Source organism: Rhineura floridana, chromosome 7 (genome assembly GCF_030035675.1).
Source record: "Rhineura floridana isolate rRhiFlo1 chromosome 7, rRhiFlo1.hap2, whole genome shotgun sequence".
In the NCBI taxonomy this organism is placed as follows: Eukaryota; Metazoa; Chordata; class Lepidosauria; order Squamata; family Rhineuridae; genus Rhineura; species Rhineura floridana.
In genome coordinates, this window is record NC_084486.1 from 155,300,828 (window position 1) to 155,314,929 (window position 14,102).

A 14,102-nucleotide genomic window follows, 5' to 3' on the forward strand; every position below is an offset into this window, starting at 1 on the left:
CATGAGTTTTATTATTTATTTTATTTTTATTATGTGCCTGGGCGAGAGGACAGTGTTGTGGGAGGGAGGACCAAAGGGGGCCCCTATTAGTGTAGTGACGGGTAATGGGAGGTATGGCGCTGTGAGTAGGACATGCCAGTTGAGGGGAACTCGCCCCAGACAACTGGTGGCTGTGACGTGTTCCGGTCCTCCTCACACCCACAGGATTGCTGGTAGTTCTATCAGCCAACCCTCGGATCTCCAGTTGCTGCTTTTTAATGCCAGATCGGTAAATAATAAAACCTCCCTCATCCATGACCTAATTGTGGATGAGGCGGCCGATCTGGCATGTATTACCGAGACCTGGGTGAGCGATCTGGGAGGTATTAATCTCTCCCAGTTGTGCCCACCTGGGTATTCGGTTCAGCATCTGGGTAGATCCGAGGGTCGGGGAGGGGGAATCGCTGTGGTCTATAGAAGTTCCATCCCTCTTGTTAGGTACCCTATCCAGATGGCTAATGGTCTAGAGTGTCTGCACATAACGTTGGGTCAGCGAGACAGACTGGGAATTCTGTTGGTGTACCGTCCACCCTGCTGCCCAACAGCCTCCCTAACTGAGCTGACAGAGGTGGTCTCGGATCTATTGTTGCGTTCCCCCAAACTTTTGGTATTGGGGGATCTCAACATTCATGCTGAGGCTGCTTTATCTGGAGCAGCTCAGGACTTCATGACCTCCATGACAGCCATGGGGCTGTCTCAATTTGTTACTGGTCCTACGCATGTGTTGGGGCACACTCTGGACTTGATTTTTGCCACTGGATTAGGGGATGGTGATCTGAGAGTGAGGGATTTTTCATCTATTCCTTTGTCATGGTCAGATCACCGCCTATTAAGGTTTAGACTTACACTGTTTTCTCCCCTCTGCAAGGGTGGAGGACCAATTAAGATGGTCCGTCCCCGGAGACTAATGAATCCTGAGGGTTTTCTGATGGCTCTAGGGAATTTTCCGGCTGATAGAATTGACGGTCCTGTCGAAACCCTGGCCATGCTGTGGAATACGGAAATGGCCCGGGCAGTTGACACGATCGCCCCGGTGCGCCCTCTCCGTTGCAGAGCTCAATTGGCTCCCTGGTTTACTCCGGAGCTAAGAGTGATGAAGCAAGAAAGGAGACGGCTTGAGTGCAAATGGAGGCGAACTCCCGACGGCTGTAATCATGCACTTGTGAAGCTCTCTACCAAACTCTATGTGAAGGCAGTGAGAGCAGCAAAGAAGCAATACTTTGCTGTCTCTATTCAGTCATCCCTTAACCGCCCAGCGGAACTTTATAAAGTTGTCCGGGGACTTTTACACTCTGGTCCCCAGGACGCAATAACACCATCAATTGCCCGCTGTAATGTGTTTGCGCGACACTTTCGTGATAAGATCATGAACATCCGCAGGGACCTTGACTCCATTATTGTAGCAGTTGATCCTAATGAGGTATCCAGAGCACAGTCTTGTCCTGTTTTATTGGATGAGTTTCAGTTGGTACAGCTCGAGGATGTGGACAAGGTGCTTGGACAGGTGCGGGCGACCACTTCTGCTCTGGATCCTTGCCCCTCATGGCTAATAAAAGCTAGCAGGAATGGAACAGCCGGCTGGGCCAAGGAGGTGATTAATGCCTCTTTACGAGAGGGAGTGGTCCCACCCTGCCTGAAACAGGCGGTGGTGAGACCGCTCCTAAAAAAATCCTCCTTGGACCCTGATAATTTGGACAACTATAGGCCAGTAGCAAATGTCCCATTCCTGGGCAAGGTTCTAGAGCGTGTGGTCGCTCGCCAACTCCAGGCTCTCTTGGATGAAACTGATTATCTAGACCCATTTCAATCGGGCTTTCGGCCGGGGTTTGGTACAGAAACGGCCTTGGTCGCCCTGTATGATGACCTCTGTCGGGAGAAAGACAGAGGGAGTGTAACTCTGTTGGTTCTCCTTGATCTCTCAGCGGCGTTTGATACCATCGACCATGGTATCCTTCTGGAGCGACTTACGGATTTAGGAGTGGGAGGCACTGCTTGGCGGTGGCTCTGCTCCTATCTCAGGAATCGTCTCCAGAAGGTGATGCTGGGGGAACATTACTCGAGTCCCTGGGTACTCCAATATGGGGTCCCGCAGGGTTCAGTTCTGTCCCCCATGCTTTTTAATATCTATATGAAGCCGCTGGGTGAGGTCATCAGGAGTTTTGGAGTGCGTTTCCAGCAATATGCTGATGATACGCAGCTCTACTACTCCTTTTCATCTTCCTCAGGTGAGGCTGTTGATGTACTAGACCGCTGCCTGGCCGCGATAATGGGCTGGATGAGAGCTAATAAACTGAAACTCAATCCTAACAAGACTGAGATGCTGTTGGTGGGAGGACCCTCTGCCCAGATGGTTGACGTTCGACCTGTCCTAGATGGGGTTACACTCCCCCTAAAGGAACAGGTACGTAGTTTGGGGGTCTTATTAGATCCGCTTCTGTCACTTGAGGCTCAGGTAGCCTCGGTGGCACGGAATGCATTCTACCAGCTCCGGCTGGTAGCCCAACTACGACCCTATTTGAGCAAGGAGCATCTTGCCTCAGTTATCCATGCTATGGTAACCTCTAGATTGGACTACTGTAATGCACTCTACGTGGGGCTACCTATGAAGACGGTTCGGAAACTTCAGCTAGTGCAAAATGCTGCGGCCAGAGTTCTCACTGGGACAAAGAAATTTGACCATATAACACCTGTCCTGGCGCAGCTGCACTGGCTACCGATATGTTTCCGGGCCAGATTCAAAGTGTTGGTTCTTACCTATAAAGCCCTAAACGGCATCGGACCGCAATACCTGATGGAGCACCTCTCTCGCTATGTACCTACCCGTTCACTACGCTCGACGTCGAAGGCCCTTCTCCGGGTCCCAACCCATAAAGAGGCCCGGAGATCAACAACTAGATCTAGGGCCTTCTCGGTGGTGGCCCCCGAACTATGGAATGCCCTCCCAGACGAGATACGCCTGGCGCCTTCTCTGTTATCTTTTCGGCGCCAGGTAAAAACTTACCTTTTCGCCCAGGCTTTTTAAATTTTGTAAATTTTTAAATATTTTAATTTAACATTTTAAACTTAATATGATCTTAATTTAAATCTCAATGGCAATTTTATTAATGTTTTATAATTGTACTATATATATATATTTTTTCCACACTTGCTCATATTTTAATTGTGATTTTATTTGTTGTACACCGCCCTGAGAGCTTTCTGCTATAGGGCGGTCTAGAAATGTAATTAAATAAATAAATAAATAAATAAAAGGCCAACACAATTCTAGGTTGCATCGATGGATATAGAACAGCCAAACTGAGAGAAGTAATAGTACCACTGTTACTTTGCTTTGGCTAGACCTCACCTAGAGTACTTTGCCTAGTTCTGGGCACTGCAGTTGAAGAAGAATGTCTACAAACGGAGGTATCTAGAGAAGGGTGACCAAGATGGCAAGGCCCCTGGAGACCATCCTATGAGGGAGGGTTGAAGAGGTAAGCTTAGTCTAGAGGAGGGAGGGTTAACCGGAGCACTAGGAGACTCACCTTCACATATCTTAAGGGCTGTCACATAGATGATGGAACAAATGTGTTTCCTATTGTTCCAGAGGGGGAGGATTTGGGCCTGTGGGTTCAAATTACAAATAAAAAGACTTAGACTGAACATTGGGAAGAATGCCATGATTCTGCTCAAGAAACATTTTAACCCACTGCATAGGCCTGTTGGCGTATCCAGCCTTTACATGAGGTGTTAATCAGTGACGCCACTAGGTGGTGCTGAAGCAATGAGCAACTCCATCTCCTTCTCCCAACCGTCAGGTCTGATGGGGAGTGGGAGGGTGGGGAGCTTCCCTTGAAGACAGTCATTAACCAGATCTCCCCACCTCACCACACCACACCCCCGGAGGTGGAGACATGCATGGTAACATTGTCTGCTTCCAGCACCAGGCTGCCTGCTTCCTTTCCAAGAGGGAGTCATCCAGAGAAGCACAAATTGACAAGGATCCTCTAAAGAGCTCACATTCCTTCACCTTGACTGCTGAAGAGAGAACAAACGCCAGTCACAGTCCTTGCCATGCAGAGGATAACCTGCCCTTGTGCCCTTCTGCTCTGCTTTCATGCTGGTAGGCTGAAATGTCACTTTGCTTATGACTAGAGTCCGAGATGCCATTGAGAATTATAACATTGCTTCTTGGGTATTTTTCTGGAGGCACCGGGAGAGGTTGGGATCAGAAGAGCCCACCCTGTTTGCTTTTATAAAAAAGGTAAAGGTGTTCCTGCACTTGTAGTGTGAGTCGTTTCCGACCTTTAGGGTGACGCCTTGCGACGTTTACTAGGCAGACCGTATGTATGGGGTGGGATTGTCAGTTCCTTCCCCGCCTTCCTTTACCCCCCAGCATATGCCGGGTACTCATTTTACCGACCACAGATGGATGGAAGGCTGAATGGACCTCGACCCCTTTTTCCGGAGATTCGACTTCTTCCGTTGGAATCGAACTCCGGCCGTGAGCAGAGCTTCGGCTGCGTTACTGCCGCTTACCACTCTGCACCATGGAGGGTCTTGTTTGCTTTTATGGTGGGCATCATTTAGGCATTTGCTTCCACTACAGTTGCTTTTTAGTGCCAGTTGCCTTTCTTGGAGGTTCCACACGCTCTTTCAAGCTTACACATTGCCCTAATACTAGCCACAGTAGGATAGTTGGGAGTGGGAAGGAAGGGGGCATCCTCTTAAATCATCTCTGTAAATTATGTTACAGTAGGATCTGGAGTTGGCCAAACCCCCGTGAGAGAGCAGGCCCCTCTGGATGATACACAGATCCAGACAGAGAATTGCCATGGGGTTCATTTGGCAGAGTTGTCAAGAATCTCTTTCTCTGTCACAGAAGGAGAGATTACTCTGAGCCCTCTTGTGAGGCAGGAGCCTGATCCCCCTCTTTCCTAGCAGAGCACTCTTTCAGATGCCAGAGTTCTGCTTGCCCCTGCTATCGTAGCTCAAACATGCATTTCTAAATGTGGAGGGAGGGAGCATGTTCAAAGAGCAATGAGTCAAGCTGGTGCAGCTGCTGCTGTTTCTCCCTTTGGTGTAGACTTTGGCTTCCAGGAGTTCGCTAGTTTCAAATAAGCTCTTTCAAGAGATGAGGAAATGGCAGCCATGCTCCATTCCTCCTCTTGGTGGTGGCCATGCTGAGTAGCCAGATACTCCTATGCCATAAATTAATGGCATCTGTGGTTGCACAGGCTCACAACTAGGCAATTGCTGCCAAGAATGTTGTTTGTGGAAATATGGCAAGAGAGTGAACTTTGGGTCCTCCATCCACATAAAGCTGAACTGGAAGAAAAGAGTTGACTTTGCTCAACTTAGTGGAAGAATCTGATGGGGGGGCAAGCTTTGATCTTCTCTACAAAGATGGAACAGAAACATACAGAAATGGAGCAACCTCTACATTGGCCAAGTTCCTACCATCATTTTTGTGTCTCTGATGAACATGACACCCCATGATGGCAGTTGGTATTTGCTACATCAGGGGAAAAGCTCGAATCTTAACAAGCGGCCTTGGGTGTTAAATTCCAGCTGCATTCATCACACGAGGGAGGATCTCTCGAAAGTAAATTGTGGGACTGGGTCTCAGCCCTTAAATGGCAGCAGCTTCCTGCAGAAGATGACTATGACGACGACAACGACAATTTATTGAATTTTCTGTATATCCCACCCTTCCGAAGGAGCCCAGGGTGGCAAACATAAACAAAACAATTTAACCAGAAAAAGAAAAACATACTAAAACACAGTTAAAGTGTTCTAAAACACAGCTTAGAACATTCTTTCATCAGTGATCTTCAGGTTGCCAGGAACAGCCCTCTTCAACCATCAAATGCCTGGGTAAACAAGAATGTTTTCAAATTCCTCCTGAAAGTCAATAGTGATGGTGACAGAGGCACCTCACTTGGGAGTCCACCTTCCGCAAGGGAACGTGGGTGCCTTTGTAAAGGATGAAGCAGCACACGCGGGTCCCTCACCACTCCCACAGGCTCCTTGGGCCAAGTTTAACAAAGGGTCCTGCTTGGTTCCTGTTTCATAAAGGCCTCCTGCCTCGATGTCTAGGATACAAGTAGCTGTAGAGCATTACTCAGTGTTTACCCTTTGCTGCAGATGGACTCCAGTTGACTTGCATGGCATTGGGTAGACAAGACAAGCTTAGTACAGAATTATTTAGCTCCAGGCAGCCAAAGGATAATGCCTGCTGTGAGCGAATACACCTGCTTGCCTAAATAAGTGAAGGGCTGAAGCTGGTCTGGACTATCATTTGAGCACATTTCATTTGCAGATCACATGGCTCGTGGTGTTGGGAGGGCTGCCACTTCGACTGAGTTCTGGGGGAAGTAGCTGCATGGAAGGAACATAGACAAGCCCTATTGGGGCTGCCCAGCTAACTGGGCATAGCATTCTCTTTGCTGATTGGATGGATGGACGAATATGACACCTTTCAATATAAATAGTCAGATTCATGGAAGGGTAAGGCTATAAATGGCTGCTGACCCTGACAGCTTGTTCTACCTCCACTGTCAAAGGTAGTATGACTCTCAAGGCCACTTGCTGAAAACCGCAGGTGGGAAGAGTGCTGTTGTTCTCAAGTCCTGCTTGCTGGTTGGCCACTGTGAGAACAGGATGCTGGACTCGCTGGGCCCCCCTGACCTGATCCAATAGGCTCTTTGATATGTTCTTAAATATTTCCAGGCAGCAGTAGCCAGCCGGACACTTCAGGAAAGCCCACAAGCACAGCTTGAAGGTTGTATTGAGATGTGATTGCAGGTGCACTCACAGCTTATTTTATTTATTATTTTATTTATACCCCACCCTTCCTTCCAGCAGGAGCCCAGGGAGGCAAACAGAAACACTAAAAACACTTTAAAACATCATAAAAAGACCTTAAAATACATTAAAACAAAACAACGTTAAAAACATTTAAAATAAACTTTAAAAACATCTTTTAAAAAAGGGTTAAAGATATTAAAAGACATATTAAAAGCAATTCTAACACAGATGCAGACTGGGATAGGTCTCAACTTAAAAGGCTTGTTGGAAGAGGAAAGCTTCACCTGTCTATAACTGTGTGTGTGTCTGTGTATTCTTTTCAGTCTTCACCTTGGACCAGCTGCAGTGGTGCACAGTCTCTGACAAAGAGCTCTCCAAGTGCAGCGACATGAGCAAGGCGTTCTCCAAGGCCAGGATTCTCCCCTTGCTGACTTGTGTGAGGGGTGTCTCAGCCAGTGATTGCATGTCTATGATCAACGTAAGTCTGACTTGCTTGTGGCTGGATCTGGGGTTGGGGATGAGAGCGAGGTGTGGGCGGGACTACATGTTGGTTGTTACTGGAGAGAACTTCTGCTCCAGCTGGCCCCCCTCCATTGTACGTTCTGTTCTTTCTTTTACAATCCTATGGATCTTTTAGGGATGGCTGGCAGCAACGTCCAGAGAATGTTACTGTGTTCGTGTTCCACTTTAGCCAATGTGAGAACAAGATGCTGGACTAGATGGACCCCCTCTGGCCTGATCCAGCTGCAGCCAGGCCTTCTTAAAGTTCTTACTGAGAAATAAGTCCCAAAGGGAACTTGCTGCTTCATAAATGTGTATAGGATTGCAGACTGTAATATGAAAAGAGTATATTACAGCTATCAACCAGTTAATTACATTAACATTTAAATAAATGTGCATATTACCAGTTTCACTTTGTCCCTTTTTGCAGCAGTGAAGAAAGTGTAAAGGTAGATGACTTACAATTTAATATACCAATATTGCTACTAATGAATAGAAGGAAAGCCGTTTCATATTATTTTGCTTTGCAATTACACCAAGGCAGCCTCAAGAGATGCTCCTAATTTCCAGGCAGTGATGGCCACCAACTTGGAGGGTTTTAAAAGAAGATTAGACAAATTCATGGACGATAAGGCTGTCAGTGGCTACTAGCCAGGATGGCTGTGCTCTGCTTCCCTAAGTGGAGGTGGTGTTCCAGTTTCTGGAGACCGCAGGAGGGTTGGGGTTGGGGTCCTGCTTGTGGGCTTCACTTTAGGGCATCTGGCAGGCCACTGTGAGAACAGGACGAGATGGGTCCCCTTTGACCTGATCTAGCTAAAGCGCTTTTCTTATGTTCTTATGTTTTTAAATAGGCTACAGTTGCAGGCAACACTCTCCCAGGTGTTTCCCTTCCATTCCAATCCCCCACTAACCATGCAAGTTGGTTCATGAGAGGCCTGTGTGCAGGGGTGGTGGTGAGGAATGGGCTTGATTCTTATATGCGAAGGTTCACTGGTACGACGGAAGCACTGGCATTCCACATTCTCCCTCTGGAGTTCCTCTCCTCAGTATTTTCTAGGGGCTGAACTGTTCACATTTGTGACTGGTGGGGGGGAGATGGGCTGGTGCCATTACCTCCTGCCCAGCATGCCTCGCTCTGCACTTGGAGAAGAGTGATAGGAAGGGCCAGCAAGGAAGCCTCCCCTTAGGGCAGCTTGGCCTGTTGCAGGGGTTTTACCCAGGAAACACATCACGTGGGAAATAGCTATGAAGTGGGCGCGTGGATTGTCATGGTTGTGTGGCACTCATACTTTTCTTTGTGTTTACGTGGTGAATGGGCTGTAGCTTCCAGTCTGCCATTGCCACATGTGATGCTCTGCAAGCAGGTGTCACAATATTCCCTACAAAGAAGTGCTCTCTGCAGGCCACAAATCTGTAATGTGTGAAGTTGGCTGGGCCTGTCAGAATAAATCACAGATAAAACCAGCAAAATACCATTAAAGCAATCATAACTAGAATAACAGAGAAAAAATCCACAATGAAGTTAGCAGCATAAACAAGACACATAACAGCTTTAAATGGATCCCCTCCACCACACCCTCAAAGGAGGTGCTCATATTTAGTATATTGCATTTATAATGCCTGGTTTCTTATGCTTGCTGGAGATTTCTGTTCCAGTAGCAGAGTGGAAGGTGTGCTGCTGAGGGTGGGTGAGGAAGGACATGGCCGCGAGTGTCTGGGGTCAAGGAGAGACAAGACCGGCTTCTGTGAGCAGAGCCCAGGAGCCAGCCGACCTCACTGGAGCCAGCAGGCAGAGGCGTGGCTGTCGCATATGCCCTTCTCCCCAGGCTGCCCTCCACAGCTCAGACTGATGGTTTCTGAAGTGAAGCCTTCCAGCACTCCTAGTTCATTCTCCTCCTCCTCCTTGTTGTTATACTGGTGGATATGACACTGTTATGTTAGATTAAATCAATCAAATAAACATATATATACATTTCCTGTATATACTAGGACCCAATTCAATTAATTCCTCCTGAAGAGTATTCAACAAAGAATGAGTAAAAAGTGATGGTATCCGCATATTGTGTAAATGCTTCTCTCAGTGATTGTTTAGTGTGTGAAGACTTACTGGTATTCCTCTGGGTGGGTGGTCTGCAATGTTGGTGTAGCTATAATGTGGCTCTGATCCTTAATAAAGGCAAGCTTCCTCTCTCAGCTGCAAGCTAAATTGTAAATGGCTTGGAAAACCATCTTCAATGCATGATGGGTGTGACTTATTTATATTTATTGCAGCCCCTGGGTCTAGGGGTATGCATGATTCTTTTTTTCCACTCAGGAGATGCCATAATGTGGATAAAGGAGAAGCTATTTTGCTCCTTTCCCCTGCCATCTCCTATGGGAAAGATGGGCTGTCTCTCAACCTCCTGCTGGACTCTGTCCTCGAAGGATCCAGCAGGGCCAGGGTGGGGTGGGGGGAGGGACTTGTGGAAAAGGCAAAAAGAGAGCACATAAATTGCCACACCCCTTATCCACACCTGTTAAGCAAGCTTATCTCCTCAGCTGCCTATTTCTTCTTGATAGCATGAGTAAAGTACAGTGCAGCTTTCATCAGGCTGAGAACAGACTTCCTATACTGGGGGGAGCCGGTATGTGCCTTGGATGTTCATTCCCCTCCGAGTTCCGTTGGTGTCTTTTACAGATGGTGTTGGGTAAAACAGTACAAGTACAGGAGTAAAAGCTCCAGAAGATTTACTTGTCCAACCCCCAGCCCAAATAATCACATCCAGCTGCTGGGTCATGAGCAAAGCAGCCTATTTCTAGCAGGAAGAGGAATTGCCTGTGTCTGTCCTAGGCAGTGGGGGCAACTTTGAAGGGATAGACCCAAAGGCTATCAGCCCCTTGGGCTTCTTACAAGGGTAAGGTTGTCTCAGTATCTTGATATTTTAACTCTGGAAGGATCCTGTGATTAAGGACTAATGATATCCGCTGGTAACAGAAAGGGGCGAGTATTTAATCCCAGGTGAGAACTGGAGCCAGTCAGTGGATGCCATTATTTAGCCGCTCCCACCAGGCAGGACAACCAGAAAAGAGCAACCGAAATGATCAGGGTGTTGTGCCCCAGGCACAAGGGGAGTTAGATCAGGGAGAGGAGTCAGATGAGGACGAGGTCCCTGGGGACATTATAGGAGGGGGGGCTTCGTCAGCTTGCAGACTTCCCTGCCCATCCCTCCTGCCGAGGCAGATCCCGCCCTGTCTGCGAGTTCCCCGTATGAGCCGTTGGGAAGCAACCCTCCACACGGGCCAAATGCCACCTGCGCTGGAATCCTTGCCTGGCACTTCAAACGCTTCCCCGCCAACCAGTTTCCCGCTCCCTGAGGTTGCGCCATCACCTAGTGAAACCCCACTGTTGAATGGGGCATCAGAGGCTTGCCCCCCCCTCACCCTGCGTGAGAAGCGGGACTCCCAGAGGGTGGAACTTCGGAGGAGCCATCGGTTACAGGCTAAGACCTCCCCTACTTCAGCAGGTGCCCACCCAGACTGCAGTGCTGAGTCAACTCTCCCCACACGCTGCAGAGACTGTTTAGGTAGCTAGAGTAGACGGGTTTATGAAGTGCACTGCTTTGGATGTAACCGTCACCCTAATAAAATGAGAATTAAACCAAGCCTGCCTCCGTCTCGTGTCTTGGGGCTCTGGACAGGACAGCTTGACTCAGCCATCACCTCCCTTCACTGATGCTCCCATGACCGACACCATGGAGGCTAGCGGCAGGTCCATAGCCTGGGGGTGCTCCTGGATCCATCTTTGTCGCTAGAGGGACAGGTGACTTCAGTGGCTAGGAGTGCCTTTCACCAGCTTGGGCTGGTAAGACAGCTGCGGCCATTTCTGGACCAGGATAGCCTGGCCACTGTTGTCCATGCGCTGTATGTGAGACTGCCATTGAGTTGGTCCAGAAGCTGCTACTGGTACAAAATGTGATAGTACAACTGCTCACTGGGGCAGTTTATCACCAGCATGTCACCCCACTGCTAAAAGAATTCCAGTGCCTGCCAATTAGCTACTGGGCCAATTCTGGTATATAAAGCCTTACACTGCTTGGGACCAGAATATCTGAAAAAGCATCTTACCCCTTATATACCCACTTAATCACTGCGTTCTGCAGGTGAGGGCCTCCTGCAGATACCATCTTATCAGGAGGTCCATTCTGCACAACATAGGAAGCGGACCTTTAGTGTGGCGGCACCTACCCTGTGGAATTCCCTCCCCTTAAATATTAGACAGATGCCATCTGTTATCTTTTCAGCACCTGCTGAAGACCTTCCTCTTTCAACAAGCCTTTTAAGTAAAGACTTTATTCCAGTTTATATCTGTTTTGGAATTGCTTTTTAAGATGTTTTAAAATATATTTTTAAAAGATGTTTTTAAAATGTTTTAATATGTTTTTAAATTTGTATTAATTTTTTTAAAGATATTTTGTTTTAATATGTTTCAAAGTATTTGTGTCTTCAAGATATTTTAGAGTGCTTTTAGTGTTTTTGTTTGCCACCCTAGGCTCCTTCAGGGAAGAAGGGCAGGATATAAATTTAATAAATAAATAAATGTCTGCTCAGAAGTAAGCCCTATTGAATTCAGTGGGGCTTTTGCCCAGGGAAGTGGTGTTAAGATTGCAGCCTTAGCAGAAGGCAGCTAGAGGCGGGACCTTCCCAGTCGTGATGGTGCCTCGACAGCGGGATGCTCTTCTGCAGGGACTCTTGGCCAGTGCCTACTTTGTTACTTCGAACAGTGTTTTGCTCTGCTATTGCAGCACTTTCTGTTGTTTCCTGCTGTTTGCTGTTGTTGTTTTATTGCATTGTTAGGGGTCTCCACTCGCCTAAGTGGTGAGAAACCCCAGTGGAAGCACTAATCTGATTTGTCTTCCCTGGGAGGAGAAAAGACTTGAGATTTGTAGCATTTTTATAATAGCTGCTTTATTCGTTATGAACACACAAGTGTTGTGTAAGTGGAGGCAAGAAGCACAACCCTCCTAGGAGGTAGTAGGTCTGCAACCCCCTTCCCCACTCGCCTGTTACACCAGCCGCCTGCCTTTAGCTCGGAATGGAGTGAGGTAGATCGCCTTCCAAGGTCTGATAGCCTATTCCATTCAAAACAAAAGAGGCCTCCCAACTGTTTCCTGGCCATTAACTCTTGCTGGAGACTCAGTAATTCTGGGCCATTAACAAGCAGCCTGTCTTACAAAGGAAATGGGCAGCTAGCTGCCATGGCAGTTGGCTTTTGGTCTCTGTTGTTAGCTGCCTGCCATGTTTTGTGCTGAAAAGTCACACTGGAATGGCACCGAGAGGGCTGGAGCTCCTTCTTACGAGCATACTTACTTCAAATGGCCCTCCTGTTTCACATACAGGCACGTGTGGCAGATGTAGCAGCCGTGGATGGTGGCACCATTTACCAGGCTGGGAAGGAATACAATCTGAAACCGGTGGTCGGCGAAGCCTATGGCCAAGGTAAATGAATGGGTGCCAGTGCCTGCCTCCCTTTTCAGACAGGACCCAGCAGCTGCTCCATTTGCGTGCCACAAATGGATGGATGGATGGATGGATGGATGGATGGATGGATGGATGGATGGATGGATGGATGGATGGATGGATGGAAGGAAGGAAGGAAGGAAGGAAGGAAGGAAGGAAGGAAGGATGGCTGGAAGGAAGGATGGAAGGAAGGAAGGATGGAAGGAAGGAAGGAAGGAAGGAAGGAAGATAAGGGCCACACAACCAAGTAGTTCATATGCACAGCAATCTTTATTGTGTCCAGTCTCACAATGCCATGGGAAAGGGTTGCTGATGTTTTCATTTTGTAGTTGAGGGACGAGGGAACGAAAGTGACTTGCACAAGTCAACCCAGTGAGCCAAAGCAGAGAGGAGATGGGAGGATCTCTCTGAGCCAAGTCCAGTTCACTCACCACCATTGGGCTGCTCTAGTTCAAACAAATTAATGGGTTTAGTATTGTAAGTCACCTTGGAAATTTCCAGCAAATAAGCAAATAAAACGAGGATAACAAGCATAATAATAATAATAATAATAATAATAAAATTTTATTTGTTAGTCGCCCAACTGTCTGACTTAACAGATACTCTGGGCGACTTACACAATATAAAATACAATTTAAAACATATTCATACAACAGTCACCATATTAAACAACAATACATCTAAACAACCCGTTAGTAATACAACATAATAACCTAACCCACCCCAGAAATCCCATAGGCCTGCCTGAATAACAAGGTCTTTAAGGCTCGACAAAAAGCCATCAGGGAGGAGGCATGTCGAAGGTCAAAAGGAAGCAAGTTCCAGAGGGTGGGGGCCACGACCGAGAAGGCCCTCTCTCTGGTCCGCACCAGCCTAGCTGTTTTCACCGGTGGGACCGAGAGAAGGTCTTGTGAGGCCAATCTTGTTTGGCGGCATATTTGGTGATACTGGAGGCGTTCCTTCAGATAAACTGGGCCAAAACTGTTTAGGGTTTTAAAGGTTAATACCAACACCTTGAATTGGGCCCGGTATACAACTGGCAACCAGTGTAGCTCCATCAACACTGGGGTGACATGATCCCGGCGACGGCTTTGCTTTATTAAGCGTGCCGCCGCATTCTGTACCAGCTGCAATTTCTGGACCATCTTCAAGGGTAACCCCACGTAGAGCGCATTACAGTAGTCTAATCGAGAGGAGACCAGGGCATGTATCACTCATGGAAGCAGATGTATAGGAAGGTAGGGTCGCAGCCTCTGTACCAGATGAAGTTGGTACCA

General features: G+C 47.7%; 1 protein-coding gene across 1 annotated transcript in view; it reads left to right on the plus strand.

Annotated features, from left to right (window-relative positions):
• Nucleotides 1–7,147: 7,147 nt before the first annotated feature.
• The window catches only part of LOC133388589 (melanotransferrin-like), a gene marked incomplete at its 5' end in the record, with an annotated part of 46,476 nt that continues 39,521 nt past the window's right edge, over nucleotides 7,148–14,102 (plus strand). Inside the window, 2 exons of the mRNA XM_061634557.1 lie at nucleotides 7,148–7,306; nucleotides 12,705–12,804. Of these exons, the coding sequence (XP_061490541.1) occupies nucleotides 7,148–7,306; nucleotides 12,705–12,804 (259 nt within the window). The remainder of the gene's footprint in view (nucleotides 7,307–12,704; nucleotides 12,805–14,102) is intronic.